General features: G+C 43.3%; 1 protein-coding gene across 1 annotated transcript; it reads left to right on the top strand.

Annotated features, from left to right (window-relative positions):
• Nucleotides 1-17,175: 17,175 nt before the first annotated feature.
• CEBPD (CCAAT enhancer binding protein delta) lies at nucleotides 17,176-18,748 on the top strand. The gene has a single exon (XM_061123283.1). The coding sequence runs from the start codon at nucleotides 17,191-17,193 to the stop codon at nucleotides 17,959-17,961; it is 771 nt and encodes a 256-aa protein (XP_060979266.1). The 5' UTR covers nucleotides 17,176-17,190; the 3' UTR covers nucleotides 17,962-18,748.
• Nucleotides 18,749-18,969: the final 221 nt, after the last annotated feature.

An 18,969-nucleotide genomic window follows, 5' to 3' on the forward strand; every position in this document is an offset into this window, starting at 1 on the left:
ATCCTGACACAGCCTTGATGACTTCTAGCCAGACCTTCAACCCCCAGCTACAGTTCCTTTGCTTCATGAAGTTTTCTTGGTTGTGCTGTTGCTTCTTAGATTTGCACCTTCTGTGAAGTGAGCTGGTGGTCTGGTGGGGGTGTGTGTGTGAATGGGGCCTCCCTGCTATGTCCATACCCTGGGGAGGAGTTGCATGTCTGTTCAGCGGGCAGGAGATGAAGGGAAAGGAAGTAGGAGCTGGGATCGCGGATGTTCCTTCTTCCCAGTCCAAGGAGAGGAGAGGATGCCGAGCAGGCCCTCAGGTCAGACTGGCCCAGCCCGTGCCTTCCCAGTCCCGTGGGAACCTTTCCCTGGACCAAGTGCTGAGGGAGATGCTGCAGCCGGGAGCCTGGAGGAAGCCTTGGGTCATCTTGGGAGCACATGGGCAGCCTGGGGAAGGAGTCCTGCAGCTGGCCTGGCCAGAGTGTGGAGATACAGTGACCACTTTGGAAACGTGGCATCTCCCCTCCCTCCCTCATCATCCCAGCACCACCGCCTCTGATGGGCCTTCTCAGGACCCTCCCCGTCCACAGCTGTGCCCCATCAGCCCACCAAGATCTTCACGCTCCAGTCCACTGCCATTCCTGCCCTTCTACCAGAGCAGTCAGGCCTTTGTGCTGTTACCACCACACACACACAGACACACACACACAACACACACACACAGACACACACACACACACAACACACAGACACAGACACACACACACACACAACACACAGACATACACAGACACAATACAGACAGAACACAGACACACACACAACACACAGATACAAACACACACGCAACACACAGACATACACACAGACACAGACAGACAGACACAATACAGACAGACAACACAAAACACAGACACAGACACACACACACAACACACACACAACACACAGACACACACAGACACAATACAGACAGAACACAGACACACACACAACACACAGATACAAACACACACGCAACACACAGACATACACACAGACACACACACAACACACAGATACAAACACACACGCAACACACAGACATACACACACACACACAACACACAGATACAAACACACACGCAACACACAGACATACACACAGACACACACACAGACACAATACAGACAGACAACACAAACACAGACACAGATAGACACACACACATAACACACAGACACACAACACACAGACACAATACAGACAACACAGACACACACAAACACACACACACACAACACACAGACATACACACAGACACACACTTCTCATCATACAGGTCACTTACTGAGGGACACATCCTCTAATCCCTAAATTAGTTTCTGTCTCACAGAAACTATAGCACTGAATCATGGGCAAAATTACACATCTTTTTTACGTGTGCAGCATGTTTCCATCTGAGATGCTGGATTTTGGTGCTTTTCTCTTTTCACTGACTGGTCTCAATAGGCATTTGTGAACTCTGTTTCTTCAAAGAACTAAGTTTTGGCTTTGTTAACCTATTATAAATTTTTTTAATGTTTTGTTCATTCCTCCTGCTTATTACTTCTTTCTTACTATCCCAATGACTCTCTAGATCTAGGACTATCATAAAAGGATATTAAAAGATATCACTCAACAGCCAAGTGAAGAACTACATGGGGCAAGGTTCCAAACAAAGGAGCGTCTGGGCTCTGAGGCCTGAGGCCCCACGTGGAGATGGGTGGAAGCATGTAGGTTCCCTGCATTTAAAGCTTTCTGCAAAGGGGCCAGAAAGCTGACTTTAGGGTTTTTATGGAGGCTTTTTCACGTAGTCAAGATTGACTACATCATTATCTATGGGTGACTGACAGACACCCCCAGCCACCCTCCCCTTCCCAGAAATCGGGGTGGTCCTGAAAACCCCAACCTCTGTTCACAGGCTGCCTCCCCTGGCAGCCAGCCCCATTCTGAAGTGCTTCCAAAAGTCACCTCAGTCGCATGACAAAAGATAACTGGTCACACTCAACACCTGGACCATTCCAGGGATTTGGGAGTTGGAGCCAGAAGCTGAGGATGGAGGCCAAATACATGAAAAATATATTGGGTCCTATGAATAACCAAATATGTATTTCTTCTAAGTCATGATATCACATAGCACTTTTTACTTTCTTGGGGGAATGACGATTGGGGGATGATGATTGGTCTGAGTAGTCTAGCTTGCCAGATTCTCAGAAAAAGAAGATCAATTAATTGCAATTAATTTTTTAAATGAAAAAGTCACCTGTAATCCCTCACCACACCCAAAGTAGGAGCTAGTTTCATTTTCACAAAGGGCTTTTAACATAACTTTTTAAAGTGTACTTATAAGTAAACTGTGTTCTGCTACCTTAATCTAACATAAAAACTGACATCTACCCAGGCCACATTATTTTCCAAAATTTCTATGGAATGTAATATTGTAACCATTGAACATTTGAGTTGTCTCCTGTTTTCCTCTGAGAAATGAAGTCATTTAAAGCAATATCTGTGGAACCAGACTGCTTTTGTTTGTATTTTGTTATATAGCCTTTGGCAACTTCTTTAGTTTCATCATCTATGAAATGGAGATAATAATGGGACCTACTTCAGAGGTAAGGCAGTGGTGTGAATTAAGTGTATTAATTACACAAAAGGTGCTATAAAATATGTCTGGACCATAAAAAGCATTTAATTAAGGGAAACTTTTTTAATTGTGGATTTTAATAACATGGCAATTAATGTCACCAGGCACTAAGTTCTGTCTTGTTATCCCAGTCTCATTATTGCCATATTATCTAATTCCCACCACAGTACTCAAAAGAACTTTTAATTGATTGTATCTCTCAGACCGAAGGCTTCACAAAGACACGTGGGATGAGAGAATCATCTTTCCTCACCAAGAACCATCTCCTAGACACCAGAGTATATGAGACCTGGGAGTGCCAAGGCAGCTGGAGGTAAGGCTGGGGGGCAGAGGCAACTCAGCACAACTCTGAAGCAAGTCACAAACACCACTTGGATATTACTGATGGAAATAGGGGCTACCAGCATTGTCAGTTCTGTGTAGACAGCCCAGCATCCCTACCAGAAAAAGGCTCGGAAATGGGATGCTCAGTCAGCTCAGGGAAGAAACTCCAGAGCGTTAGGAATGTGGCAACAAATTGATGGTCTTCTCAGACTTTTGGATACGACAGAGCTCGTGCTAGAAAGAAGCTGTGTTCAGTGAATATGAAAAAGCCATCAGCCAGAGCAGTGTTTTTCTTTTGAAACACAGATAATTCATGCTCACAAGGGTCCTTGGATGCAGAAAAAGCCCTCATCAGAAAATGCCCTATTCAGATGCAGACAGTTGGTACCAGAGAGAATTTTTGTGATTGCAATGAATGTGGGAAAGCATTCAGCAGTAAAAGTTCATCAGTAATGCAACACCACATAATTCACGTGGGAGGGAAATCCAAGTGCACAGAACGTGGCAAGGCCTCATCTGCGGAGCACACTATACTCAGCACCTGAGAAGCCATTCTAGGGGAAAACCTTTTCAGTGTAATGAGTGTGGAAAACTCTTCAGCCTCACCACATCTTTCATTCAGCACCAGTTAATTCATTAGAGAGACAACGTACAAATGTAGCAAATTCAGAGAATGACCTCAGAACAATTCCTTATTCAAGGACTTCCCTGGTGGACCAATGGAAGGGACACAGGTTCGATCCCTGGTCCAGAAAGATTCCACAACCAAGCAACTACACCCATAAGCCACAACCACTGAGCCCACACTCTATAGCCCATGAGCCACAACTACTGTGCCTGCGAGCCACAACTACTGAAGCCCACATGCCCTGGAGCCCTTGCTCTGCAACAAGAGAAGCCACTGCAATGAGAAGCCCACACACTGCAATTCGGAATGGCCTTTGCTCACCATGAGAGAAAGCCTGTGTGCAGCAATGAAGACCCAGCACTGCCAAAATTAAATAAATATTTTTTAAAAATCCCTTACTCACCATCAGGGAATTCACACTGGGGAGAAAGCCTATGAATGTGGTGAATGTAGGAAAGCTTTCAGCCAAAGCTTCATCCTTCACTGAGCACCAGAGAATTCACAGTGCAGGGAAGCTCTAAAAATGTGGTAGAGGTGGATAAGGCTTCAGTGACCTCACAGCCCATAATCAGCAGCAGTCCATTCACACAGAAGAGGAACCGCATGTTTGTTTTGAATGTGGGAAGACCTTTCAAGGCCACTCAGCTCTCAGTGAACATCAAAAAGCACAATGGAGAGAAACCCAGTCCCTACATACACAGTGAGAGTGAGAACACACTCAGTCAGGATTCCCACTTATTGATCATCAGGAGACACACAGGAGAGAAACCCCACGGTGCAATGACTGTGACAAAACTTTCGAGCAGAGCTCCTACCTTGCAACACATCTGAGAGGTCACCCTGGAGAGAAACCACCAAGGCAACTGCTGTGCAAAAAATGCTTCTGAAAAAGCACAGCAAGCATGTCACTCCAGAAAAGAACTCTAAGTGGAATAAATGTGGAAAAACCTTTAGTCAGAGCTCACACCTTACAGTATATCAGAGAAGTCAGTCAAGAGAACTCTGTAAATGCCATGCCTGTGCAAAATCTTTCAGTCAGAGCTCACACATTACAAGTCATCAGACAATTCACACAGGAGAAAAGTCATATAAATATAATGGATATTGTAAGCTTTCAACCAGAACTCACATCTTCAAAAAATACCGTCTAATTCACCAGGTAAAGTAGCTACAAAAATGTATTTTATAGTCTTAGACAATATCCTCTCTAGTCTGAATCAATTATTTTTTATTATATAAATTACTATTTCTAATAAGTTTTTTGAGTGGAGTCTTAAGGATTTTCTATGTGTCCTGTCTATATGTGTCTATATGTCCTGTCACCTGCAAGTGCTAAGATTTTTACTTCTTCCTTTTCCAATGTATTTATTTTTCTTGTTTGATTTCTATGCCTAGGACTTCCAATACTATGCTGAAAGAAAGTGATGACAGTGGTCATTCTTGTTTCTGATTTTAGACAACAGCTTTCAAATTCTTACCATTGAGTATAATATTAGCTGTGAGCTTGTCACATATGGCCTTTATTATATTGAGATATATTTCCTCTGTACCCACTTTTTCTTGAGTTTTATTTTATTTTATTGGCTGTACTGTACAGCTTGCAGGATCTTAGTTCTCTGATCAGGGACTGAACATGGGGCACAGCAGTGAAAGTGCTGGGTCCTAACCACTGGACCATAAGGTAACTTCCTCTCTATACCCACTTTGTTTAGAGTTTTAATCATAAATAAATGTTGAATTTTGTAGAACACTTTTTCTTCATCTGTTGAAATAATCATATAATTTTTATTGTTCATTTTGTTATGTGGTATATCACATTGATTGGTTTGCAAATGTTGAACCATACTTGCCCTAGAATAAATCTCATTTTGTCATGGTGTATGATCCTTTTAATATACTTTTGAATTCGCTTTGCTAATACTTTGATGAGGATTTTGGAATTGATGTTCTTCAGAATTACTAGTTTGAATTTTTCTTTCCATATGATACCCTGCCTCCTTTTGCTATCATGTTAGCCCTGGGCTGTAGCCTGCCAGGCTCCTCTGTCCATGGGATTTTTCAGGCAACAATACTAGAGTGGGTTGCCATTTCCTTCTCCAGGGGATCTTCGTGATCCAGGGATCCAACCCATTTCTCTTATGTCATCTGCATTGCAGGCAGATTCTTTACTTGCTGAGCCATTGGGGAACCTTATCAGGTTAATGCTGGCTTTGTGAAATAAGTTTGGAGGATTCCCTCTTCTATATTTTGGAAGGATTTGAGAAATATTGATATTAATTCTTTGAATATTTGGTAGAATCCACCAGTGAAGCCATGTGGTCCAAAAAAATTTTTTTGGAAGGTTATCCATTACTAACTTAATCTTCATGTGTGTGTGTGTATAAGAATATTCAGATATTGTTTCTTCATGATTCAGTCTTATAGGTTACATATGTGTGTGTGTGTATGTGTACTCTTGTTGGATGTATAAATATTTATAAATGTTATAGCCTTTTCATTGATCCCTTTATCATAATGTAATGCTCTCTTATTACAATTTTTAAGTCTATTTTGTCTGATACAAGTATAGTTAAGCAAGCTTTCATTTGATTTCCACTTTCATGGAATATCTTTTGCCATCGCTTTTCTTTTTTCCCCGATTATTTAAATTATTGTCTATAAATCTTTAATTTTTTCATTATAGTACAATATGTATATATTCTTTCACTTTCAATCTGTGAATGTCCTTAAATCTGAAATCAGTCTCTTGTAGGTAACATATAGATGGGTCTTGCTTTTTATCTGTTAAGACCTACTCTAATATCTTCTGACTAGACTGTTCAGTTCATTTGCATTGAAAGTAATTACTGATAGGCATGTACTTATTACCATATTATTTTCTAATTGTTTCACATTTCTCTGTTATTTTCCTTGTTTCTCTTCCTTTGTGATTTGTTGACATTTTTCTGGTGGCATGCTTAAATGCTCTTTCCTTTATCTTTTGGATAGCAACTATAGGTTTTTGCTCTGTGGGTACCATGAGACTTACATATAACAATTTGTATTTACAATGGTCTACTTTATGATGATAATAACTTGAGTCTGAACCTATTCTAAAACTCTACATATTTATTTCCCACCAAAATTTTGTGTTTGTGGTGTTTTGTATCAGTATCTATTGCTATAAAAGATAATGTACATCTTTTTATCCTGTGTAACCACTAATTATTTTATAATGAATTTTATGGTTATATTTTTTTTTTACTACTTTTATCTTTTAATCTATATACTAGCTTTATAAGTGATTAATCTACCACCTTAGAACATTCAGTCAGTTCAGTTCAGTTGCTCAGTCGTGTCCGACTCTTTGCGACCCCATGAACTGCAGCATGCCAGGCCTCCCTGTCCATCACCAACTCCCAGAGTTTACCCAAACTCTTGTCCATTGAGTTGGTGATGCCATCCAACCATTTCATCCTCTGTCGTCCCCTTCTCCTCCTGCCCTCAATCTTTCCCAGCATCAGGGTCTTTTCCAATGAGTCAGCTCTTCACATGAGGTGGCCAAAGTACTGGAGTTTCAGCTTCAACATCAGTCCTTCCAATGAACACTCAGGACTGATCTCCTGTAGGATGGACTGGTTGGATCTCCTTGCAGTCCAAGGGACTCCCAAGAGTCTTCTCCAACACCACAGGTCAAAAGCATCAATTCTTCGGTGCTCAACTTTCTCACATGACGACTGGAAAAACCATAGCCTTGACTAGACGGACCTTTGCTGGCAAAGTAATGTCTCTGCTTTTTAATATGCTATCTAGGTTGGTCATACATTTCCTCCCAAGGAGTATGCGTAGTTTAATTTAATGGCTGCAGTCACCATCTGCAGTGATTTTGGAGCTCAAAAAACAAAATCAGCCACTGTTTCCAGTTTCCCCATCTATTTGCCATGAAGTGATGAGATCAGATGCCATGATCTTAGTTTTCTGAATGTTGAGCTTTAAGCCAACTTTTTCACTCTCCTCTTTCACTTTCATCAAGAGGCTCTTTAGTTCTTCCTCACTTTCTGCCATAAGGGTGGTGTCATCTACATATCTGAGGTTATTGATATTTCTCCCGGCAATCTTGATTCCAGCTTGTGCTTCACCAAGCCCAGCATTTCTCATGATGTACTCTGCATATAAGTTAAATAAGCAGGGTGACAATATACAGCCCTGATGTACTCCTTTTCCTATTTGGAACCAGTCTGTTGTTCCATGTCCAGTTCTAACTGTTGCTTCCTGACCTGCATACAAATTTCTCAAGAGGCAGGTCAGGTGGTCTGGTATTCCCATCTCTTGAAGAATATTCCACAGTATATTGTGATCCACACAGTCAAAGGCTTTACAACATTAGGTTATTTTAAACTTTACTGTCTATTTACCTTTACCTATGAGATGTATCATGGCATCTGGTCCCATCACTTCATGGCAAATAGATGGGGAAACAGTGGAAACAGTGTCAGACTTTATTTTGGGGGGCTCCAAAATCACTGCAGATGGTTATTGCAGCCATGAAATTAAAAGACGCTTACTCCCTGGAAGGAAAGTTATGACCAACCTAGATAGCATATTAAAAAGCAGAGACATTACTTTGCCAACAAAGGCCCGTCTAGTCAAGGCTATGGTTTTTCCAGTGGTCATGAATGGATGTGAGAGTTGGACTGTGAAGAAAGCTGAGTGCCAAAAAATTGATGCTTTTGAACTGTGGTGTTGGAGAAGACTCTTGAGAGTCCCTTGGACTGCAAGGAGATCCAACCAGTCCATCCTAAAGGAGATCAGTCCTGGGTGTTCATTGGAAGGACTGATGCTGAAGCTGAAACTCCAATACTTTGGCCACCTCATGTGATGAGTTGACTCATTGGAAAAGACCCTGATGCTGGGAGGGATTGGGGGTAGGAGGAGAAGGGGACAACAGAGGATGAGATGGCTGGATGGCATCACCGACTCGATGGACATGGGTTTGAGTAAACCCCGGGAGTTGGTGATGGACAGGGAGGCCTGGCGTGCTGCGATTCATGGGGTCGCAAAGAGTCGGACACAACTGAGCGACTGAACTGAAACTGATGAGATGTATACTTTTATGTTTTCTTCTATTTAGTGCTTTTTTTTTCAACATAAAGAAGTTATTTTATCATTTCTTATAAAGCCATTTTAGTGGTGATCAACTCCTTTAGCTTTTCCTTGTCTTAAAATTCCTTAGCTCCCCTTCAGTTCTGAATTATAATTTTTACAGGTAGACTATTTCTGGTTAGAAGTTTTTTTAAAAATCATTTTGTATATACTTCAGCCACTCCCCTCTTGGCCTATAGATTTCTGCTGAAAAATCTGCTAATAGTTTCATGGGGATTCCCATGCTGCTTTTAATAGTCTTCTTTTTAATTTTTGACATTTTAATTGTAATGTATCTTGGTATGGGTCACAAAATAAGCCTCAACAAATTTAAGAGGAGAGAAATTATATCAATCATTTTTTTCCAACTGCAATAGTATGAAACTAAAAATCAACTGCAGAAGGAAAATGGGAAAAATGGATAAATATGTGGAGATTAAATAACATGATACAAAAAAGAAAAACAATTGATCACTGATAAAATCAAAGATGAAATCAGAAAATACCTTAAGACAAATGAAAATGGAAACACAACTTTCCAAAATGTATGGGATGCAGCAAAGCAGTTCTAAGAGAGAAGTTTTTAGCAATATGGGATTTCCTCAAAAAACAAGAAAAATCTTCAATAAACAACCTAATCAACCACCTAAAGGAATTAGAAGAAGCAGCATAAACAAAGCTCAAAGTCACTAGAAGGAAGGATGGACACCAAAAAACTACTAAAAGTGAACGTATGCAGAACACTCTTTGACATAAATAGTAGCACTATTTGTTTTGGGCTAGTCTCCTAAGGCAAGAGAAATAAAAGCAAAAATAAACAAATGGGACCTAACTAAACCTCAGAGCTTTTGCATAGCAAAGGAAACCAATGACAAAATGAAAAGATAACCTACTGAATGTGAGAAAATATTTGCAAATGATATGATGGACAAGGTGTTAATCTCCAAAATACAAAAAGAGATCATACAACTCAGTATAAAAAAAATCAAAAGATGGGCAAAATACCTGAACAGATGTTCTTCCAAAGAAGAAATACAGATGGCTAATGGGCACATGACAAGGTGCTCAACATCATTAGTTACTACAGACATGCAGATCAAAACAATAATGAGATATCACCTCATACCAGGCAGAATGGCTATCATTGAAAAGTCTAAAAATCTACAAATATTGGAGAGGAGGTGGAAAAAAGGGAACTCATAATGTATAATGAGAATGGGGATGCAAATTGGTATAGTCACTATGGAAAACAACACGGAGGCTCCTCAAAAAACTAAAAATAGAACTACCATGTGATCCAGCGCTTCCAATCATGGGTTATGAAAATACTAATTCAAAAAGATAAACGCACACCAATGTATGCAGCAGTATTGTTTGCAATAGCCAAGACATGAAAGAATCCCAAGTATCTGTCAACAGACAACTGGATTAAGATGTGATATACATACATATATAATGATATATATATAATATATATATATAATGAAAATATTACTCAGTCATAAAAAACAATGAAATTCCTTCATTTGCAGCAATGCGGATGAACTACAGAATACTATGCTAAGTGAAATAAGTCAGAGAAAGACAAATACTGTATAATATCATTTATATGTAGACTCCAGAAAATAATACAAATGAAGTGAAATGAAGTGAAAGGCGCTCACTCATGTCCGACTCTTTTCGACCCCATGGACCATACAGTCCATGGAATTCTCCAGGCCAGAATATGGAGTGGGTAAGCCTTTCCCTTCTCCAGGGGATCTTCCCAACCCAGGGATCAAATCCAGGTCTCCTGCATTGCAGGTGGATTCTTTACCAGCTGAGCCACAAGGAAAGTCCAAATACAAATGAACTAACATGCAAAACATAAACAGACTCACTAATTCACTGATCTAAAAAACAAATGCATGGTTACCAAAGGGGAAAGGGAAGGGGGAAAGGACAAATTAAGAATATGGAATTGATACAAACTACTATGTAGAAAACAGATAATCAACAAAGATACAATGTATAGCACAGAGAATTACAGCCATTATTTTGTAGTAACCTATAATGGGGTATAATGTGCAAAAACACTTAATCACTATTCTATACACCTGAAACTAACAAAATACTGCAAATCAAATATACTTTGTTAAAAATACAAAGAGGGTTTAAATTTTATACTTAACTTTCCATCAGTATCTTTTGAATGAAAATGATGAATTTCCTCTACTAAGAGGTAAACTCATGATCCACAATTTATTTCTGCCTAATAAAGACCATATATGACAAACTCAGTCAACATCATGCTCAACTATGAAAAGATGAAAGCATTTTCTCTAATATCAGGAACAAGACAAGGATGCTCACCCTCACTTCTATTCAATATAGTTTTAGAAGTCCTAGCCACAGCAATCAGAGAAGAAAAAGACATAAAAGAAATCCAAATAGGAAAGGAAGAGGTAAAACTGTCACTGTTTTCTAATGACATGATACTATACATAGAAATTCCAAAAGATGCCAGCAGAAATCAAAGAATTTGGTAAAGGTGCAGGTTGCATAAAAAATTAATATACAGAAATCTATTGCAGTTCTATACACTAACAACGAAACATCAGAAAAAGAAATGAAAGAAACAATCTCATATACCATCACATCAGACAGGATAACAGTCAATATCGAAATCAGATTGATTATACTCTTTGCAGTCACAAGATGAAGAAGCTCTACGGAGTCACCAAAAACAAGACTAGGAGCTGACTGTGGTTCAGATCGTGAACTCCTTATTGCAAAATTCAGACTTAGATTGAAGAAAATATGGAAAATCACGAGACCATTAGGGTATGACCAAAATCAATACAGTGGTTATACAGTGGAAGTGACAAGTAGATTCAAGTGATTAGATCTGATAGACCAAGTGCCGGAAGAACCATGGATGGACAGAGGTTTGAGATATTGTACAGGAGGCAGTGATCAAGATCATCCCCAAGAAAAAGAAATGCAAACAGGCAAAATGGTTGTCTGATAAGGCCTTACAAATAGCTGAGAAAAGAAGAGAAGCTAAAGGCAAAAGAGAAAAGGAAAGATATACCCATTTGAATACAAAGTTCCAAAGAATAGCAAGAAGAGATAAGAAAGCCTTCCTCAGTGATCAATGCAAAGAAACAGAGGAAAACAATAGGATGGGAAAGACTAGAGATCTCTTCAAGAAAATTAGAGATACCAAGGGAACATTTCACGCCAAGACAGACACAATAAAGGACAGAAGTGTTATGGACCTAACAGAAGCAGAAGATATTAAGAAGAGGTGGCAAGAATACACAGAAGAACTATACAAACAAGATCTTAATGACCTAGATAACCACGATGGTGTGATCACTCACCTAGAGCCAGATATCCTGGAATGTGAAGTCAAGTGGGCCTTAGAAAGCATCACTACAAACAAAGCTAGTGGAGGTGATGGAATTCCAGTTGAGCTATTTCAAATCCTAAAAGATGATGCTGTGAAAGTGCTGCACTCAATATGTCAGCAAATTTGGAAAACTTAGTAGTGGCCACAGTACTGGAAAAGGTCAGTTTTCATTCCAATCCCAAAGGCAATGCCAAAGAATGTTCAAACTACTGCACAATTACACTCATCTCACATGCTAGGAAAGCAATGCTCAAAATTCTCCAAGCCAGGCTTCAACAGTCCGTGAACCAAGAACCAAGATGTTCAAGCTGGATTTAGAAAAGCAGAGGACCAGAGATCAAATTGCCAGCATTCCTTAGATTCTAGAAAAAGCAAGAGAGTTCCAGAAAAACATCTACTTCTGTTTTATTGACTACACCAAAGCCTTTGACTGTGTGGATCACGACAAACTAAGGAAAATTCTTTGAAATGGGAATACCAGACCATCTTACCTGCCTCCTGAGAAACCAGTATGCAGGTCAAGAAGCAACAGTTAGAACCAGACATGGAACAAACAGACTGGTTCCAAATTGGGAAAGGAATAAGTAGTGAAAGTAATGTCTCTGGTGTTCAATATGCTGTCTACAATGGTCATAGCTTTTCTTCCAAGGAGGAAGCATCTTTTAACTTCTTGATGCAGTCACCATCTGCAGTGATTTTGGAGCCCAAAAAGATAAAAGTCTCTCACTGTTTCCATTGTTTCCCCATGTATTTGCCATGAAGTGATGTGAAAAGATGCCATAATCTTAGCTTTTTGAATGTTGAGTTTTAAGCCAACTTTTTCACTCTCCTCTTTTACTTTCATCAAGAGGCTCTTTAGTTCTTCTTTGTTTTCTGCCGTAAGGATGGTGTCATTTGCGTATCTGAGGTTGTTGATATTTCTCCTGGCACTCTTAATTCCAGCTTGTGCTTCATCCAGCCTGGCATTTCGCATGATGTACTCTGCATGTAAGTTAAATAAGCAGGATGACAATATACAGCCTTGATGTACTCCTTTGCCAATTTGGAACCAGTCTGTTGTTCCATGTTCGGTTCTAACTGTTGCTTCTTGACCTGCATACAAATTTCTCAGGAAGCAGGTCAAGTGGTCTGGTATTCCCATCTCTTGAAGAATTTTCCATAGTTTGTTGTGATCCACACAAAGGCTTTGGTGTAGTCAATAAAACAGAAGTAGATTTTTCTCTGGAACTTTTTTGCTTTTTCTATGATCCAATGGATGTTGGCAATTTGATCTCTGGTTCCTCTGCCTTTTCTAAATACAGCTTGAACATCTAGAAGTTCATGGTTCACATACTGTTGAAGCCTGGCTTGGAAAATTTTGAGCATTATTTGGCTAGCATGTGAGATGAGTGCAATTGTGCAGAGTACACCAGGAGAAATGCCGGGCTGGATGAAGCACAAGGTGGAATCAAGATTGCCAGGAAAAATATCAATAACCTCAGATATGCAGATGACACCACCCTTATGGCAGAAAGCGAAGAGGACTAAGTGCCTCTTGATGAAAGTGAAAGAGGACAATGAAAAAGCTGACTTAAAACTCAACATTCAGAAAACTAAGCATCCGGTCCCATCACTTCATGGCAAGTAGATGGGGAAACAATGGAAACAGTGACAGACTTTATCTTCTTGGGCTCCAAAATCACTGCAGATGGTGACTGCAGCCATGAAATTAAAAGACGCTTGCCCCTTGCAAGAAAAGCTATGACCAACCTAGACAGAATATTAAAAAGCAGAGACATTACTCTGCCTACAAAAGTCCATCTAGTCAAAGGTATGGTTTCTCCAGATGTCATGTATGGATAATGAGAGCTGGACCATAAAGAAAGCTGAGCACCGAAGAACTGTTGCTTTTGAATTGTGGTGTTCGAGAAGACTCTTGAGAGTTCCTTGGACTGCAAGGAGATCATACCAGTCAATCCTAAAGAAAATCAGTCTTGAATATTCATTGGAAGGACTGATGCTGAAGCTGAAGTTCCAATACTTTCACCACCTGATACAAAGAACTGACTCACTGGAAAAGATCCTGATGTTGGGAAAGACTGAAGGCAGGAGGAGAAGGGGCCAACAGAGGATGAGATGGTTGGATGGCATCACCGACTCAATGGACCGGAGTTTGAGTAAGCTCTGGGAGTTGGTGAAGGACAGGGAGGCCTGGTGTGCTGCAGTCCATGGGGTCACAAAGAGTCGGACACAAGTGAGTGAGTGAGTGAACTGAACTGAATAGACAGAATAAAACACACAGAAATAAATTTACCCACGAAGGTAAAGGGCTTCCTTGGTAGCTCAGCTGGTAAAGAATTCACCTGCAATGCAGGAGATCCTGGTTCTATTCCTGGGTCAGGAAGATCCACTGGAGAAGGTATAGGCTACACGCTCCAGTATTCTTGGGTTTCCCTAGCGGCTCAGCTAGTAAAGAATCTGCCTGTAATGTGGGACACCTGTGTTCGATCCTTGGCTTGGGAAATTCCCTGGAGAAGGGACCATCTACCCACTCCAGTAATCTGGCCTGGTGAATTCCATGGACTGTATAGTCAATGGGGTCGCAAAGAGTCAGACACGACTGAGCAACTTTAAAAAGGAGGCAAAAAGTCTGTAATCTGAAAACTAAAAGACACTGATGAAAGAAACTGAAGATGATGTAAATAGATGGAAAGATATGCCTTGTTCTCAGACCGGAAGAATCAATACTGTTAAAAGGGCCATACTACCCAGGACCATCTGCCAATTCAATGTACTCCAATTCAATGCACATTGATGAGCTGTGGCAGTGCTGACAGGCTGGGCTGGGAAGGTAAAGCGCTTCTCCTTCTTCTGTACTACTGGGAACATGAGCCATTCTGTGGCAGGCGGACACCTGACTCACAGAACAAATCTGTTCTCCACTCTGGATGCTTTGTCATCTGGGGGCTCTGTCTCCTAAATTTCAGAGGCTGAAGTGAATGCAAAATTTTTGACTCATCACAGTAGGTTTTTAATAAAATACACAGGCTTTAGCAGTGCCATGGATGTGTGACCCCAATACCCAGTGGCTTTATTCTTCTAGTCCTTACACAAAAAATATGAGAAAGAGGTTTATCCAAAAAGTCTGTCCTTGTAACTTCACTACTGTCTGACACAGAACAGGAGAATCATCACCTGAAGAGGGCACTAAAGTCACACTGTCTGTGCTTTTGACACTGGCACTTCTCAGAAACTTTCAGACTTTAATTTGGAGAACTCTTCTTGCCTGTATCTTACACCTTATGAAGCACCGAAAAATGATCCCTCCTGAGGACTGACACATGACCCCTCCATGTTAGGAACAAGTCAGTCCCACTTCCTAACCCTGACAGTGCCCCTTAGCTGGAGTGTGTTCAGACACTCCCAGTCCCGGGAATTTCTAGAGAACAGACATATCTGGAAAGTCCACCTGAAGCACAGCATCTGAAGAATGTCCATAGCAACGTTCTATGGGACTGGGGGTGGGGGGGCCGGCGGAGAGGGGAAGGGAGATAACTTTACTCCGGTTAAAAAACGGGGGAAATAAACACCGGGGAAACCCAAGGCTCCAACATTTTCAAGAAAACGCTTTTTATGTGACTGCTTCCTTTGTACAGTCCTACTCGGAAAACCACACAAAATCACTCAGAATCAGGAAACTCAAGATTCCTGACAATGAGAAATTATGAACAACTTTGTATTTACTTTGGATAAATTAATAGTTAGGAAAAGACAGTAGGTGGAGACATTTAAGAAATGAGTGTAAACTACTGACACAAAAGCTAAACTTTAAATCATTTTATTGTATTTTGATTGCCTTTAAATGTCATAACAAATTCCTACTTTGTTGGTCTATGATCTTTCCTTTCTCATTTTTGGAAAAGGGAAGAAAATTCATATCGAAAAGTTATCAACTACTAGTTACTTCATCTAAAAAATATGGGTGTAGCATCTCAAACTCAATCCCAACTTGACATCTGAATCTACTAATCATGTCACCAACTTATTTTCAGGAGAATACGGTTTTCCGTGCAAGTATTTATTTTGCATTCCCTGACTAGAGAGGGCTTTAGTAGCGTTTTTCTGACTTCCAAAATAAATGTCTTTTCTGAGGGTGTGCATGAACCACACATTAGAAGTTACTTTTGGCATACTGTGGAGGGTTGTGGGGCTTGTGGACTGCCTGGTGTTGGGAAGCAGCAAAATGAAAAAGGATGTGGACGGAGGCCCGGTCTGAAAACGGAGTGTGATATGAAAAATAGAATTAAAAAAAAAAAATAGAATTAACTCGAAATGCCTGACCCGAATTGTAGCAAATGTTTACCAGCAAAGCCAACTGACAGTCTTCTCCTGAGTGTTATAAAGTGAAGAGCGAGCAAGTTAATACCTTGTCAGAGCTACTAGTCTAAATATTATCTTTCTCCTAAAGGGGAATTACCCCACTGCTTTGGATCCAAAGGCACTTCTTTTTGGAACACTGAACAGACGAAAGAAAAAAAAAAAAAAAAAGTCTGGAAGTAAAGACAGGACCGAAGTAAGACACCACGACAAAACGGCACTGCTCTGTGGCCCTGGAGGCAGGGTCCGGGGCGCGGGGCTCACGGGAGCTGAGCTCGGAGTTCTCGGGCGCTCTTCAGGTTCGTGGGCGCGCGGGGTTCGAGGCTCTCCTTGGCCCCAGGCGCGCTCCCCAGACCTGGCCGAGCCTCAAGGGGGCATCCGCGCGATCGAGAAGCACCGCGGCCCGAACTCCCTGAAGATGCGGGGCAGCGCCACGGTGCCCTAGTTCGCGAGCCGGGCCAGTGCCCAGTTCTGGTTCCGCCCCGGCTCCGCGGGCGCGGAGGCGCCGACCCACCAGCAGGAAGAAGGAGGCGCGGCCAAGGGAGGGTCGTTCCCGGCAGCGCCGCGCGGGCCGGGCCGGCGGGCAGGAAGCGCGGGGGAGGCGCGCGGGCGGGGGTCCCGCGGTTCGCGGCCGGGGCGGGGCGTGCGCGTCAGCCGGGCTAGAAAAGGCAGCGCCCGACCCGCCCGGGGACCGCGCTCGCCGCCGGCCCGACGCCGCCATGAGCGCCGCGCTCTTCAGCCTGGACGGCCCGGCGCGCGGCGCGCCCTGGACGGCGGAACCCGCTGCCTTCTACGAGCCCGGCCGAGTGGGGAAGCCGGGTCGCGGAGCCGAGCCGGCCGCGCCCGCCATGTACGACGACGAGAGCGCCATCGACTTCAGCGCCTACATCGACTCCATGGCCGCCGTGCCCACCCTGGAGCTGTGCCACGACGAGCTCTTCGCCGACCTCTTCAACAGCAACCACAAAGCGGGCGCCCTGGAGCTACTGCCCGGTGGCCCCGCGCGCCTCGGGGGCCCCGGCCCGGCGCCGCGACCCCTCAAGCGCGAGCCCGACTGGGGCGACGGCGACACGCCCGGCTCCCTGCTGCCCGCGCAGGTGGCCGCGTGCGCGCAGACGGTGGTGAGCCTCGCGGCCGCTGCGCAACCCACACCGCCCGCGTCGCCAGAGCCGCCGCGCCGGAGCCCCGCGCCCCCAGCGCCCGGGCCCGCGCGCGACAAGACAGCGGGCAAGCGGGGCCCGGACCGCGGAAGCCCCGAGTACCGGCAGCGACGCGAGCGCAACAACATCGCTGTGCGCAAGAGCCGCGACAAGGCCAAGCGGCGCAACCAGGAGATGCAGCAGAAGCTGGTGGAGCTTTCGGCCGAAAACGAGAAGCTGCAGCAGCGAGTGGAACAGCTCACGCGGGACCTGGCCGGACTGCGGCGCTTCTTCAAGCAGCTGCCCGGCGCGCCCTTCCTGCCCGGCGCGGGGGCGGCGGACGCGCGGTGACGCGGGGGGCGCGCGGGCTGCGGCCGCACTGCCTGGAGCCGCCGGGCTGGACTCCCGCGCTTGGCCGGGACTCGGACAGCTGCCGCGTGGACCCTAAGTTACTGTGACGGCAGCTTCTCTACATCCTACGCCTAGGATGCAGCTAAGGTACATTCGTAAAAGAGACTTTTCCGACAAGCCTTTGTACTGTAGATACGAGGGAAAGACTGAGCATGCTCACTTTTTTATACTGATTTTTACAGTATTTGTAAGAATAAAGACGCGTTAGACCCACTTTGATTCTTGCGCTTGCGGCCCTCCGAACCCGCAGGGGAGGGCGCGTCTGGCTGACTTGCACCCCGGGGCCGGTCATCCCGGGTTGCTTTGCTTCTCAAACAGGCCGAACTCCACCTGCGGACGTGCTGGTTAACTTGCCGAGACCCGCTCGGGTGGAAGGTGCCCGCGCCCAGGGAACGTGTTGGAAACCCACTGGAGTGCGTCCCACCTCGAGTGGGGGTCTAGGGGCAAGGAGAAGAGGGCTCGGTTACCCGAAAACCAGCCCGATTCATCTTGGCTTTCATGGGATTTGCTTTCACTTTCCTCACTTCTTTAGTCAGCTTCAAGTAGATTTTCCAAGTGCGTAAAGTACAAGTCATGTAGGAGATGGAAAGGACAGTCACAAAGCTACTTAAAACCGGCTACCTTGCCAGTACTTGTAATGTTTGAAAGATTAACCTGGACGAATAAATAAAGCCGTTGCCTTTCCCCCATGAGAGTGGGTACTGGGCAGCCTTTCTTTGTCTTGGCTGCTACGTCTATATTATGTAATTTATTAACCGTGGCCTGTCATGATTATATTGTCATAAGGGAGGAAACAAAATCTTTAGTGTCCAGAGATAATTAATCCGGGGTTTTACTTTTAACTCAGATACTCTGCCAACAAGGTGAACGATGACCCAGCTCTTCTGTGGCGGGGTGGCCTTGTCTGTGCACCCAGTGCTAACCAGACCTGTTGTTCTCTCACTTTAT

Source organism: Dama dama, chromosome 21, assembly GCF_033118175.1.
Source record: "Dama dama isolate Ldn47 chromosome 21, ASM3311817v1, whole genome shotgun sequence".
NCBI lineage: Eukaryota > Metazoa > Chordata > Mammalia > Artiodactyla > Cervidae > Dama > Dama dama.

Bases quoted from the DNA above. Each gene is read 5' to 3' on its own strand.
- CEBPD (XM_061123283.1), top strand. From the start codon at position 17,191: ATGAGCGCCGCGCTCTTCAGCCTGGACGGCCCGGCGCGCGGCGCGCCC.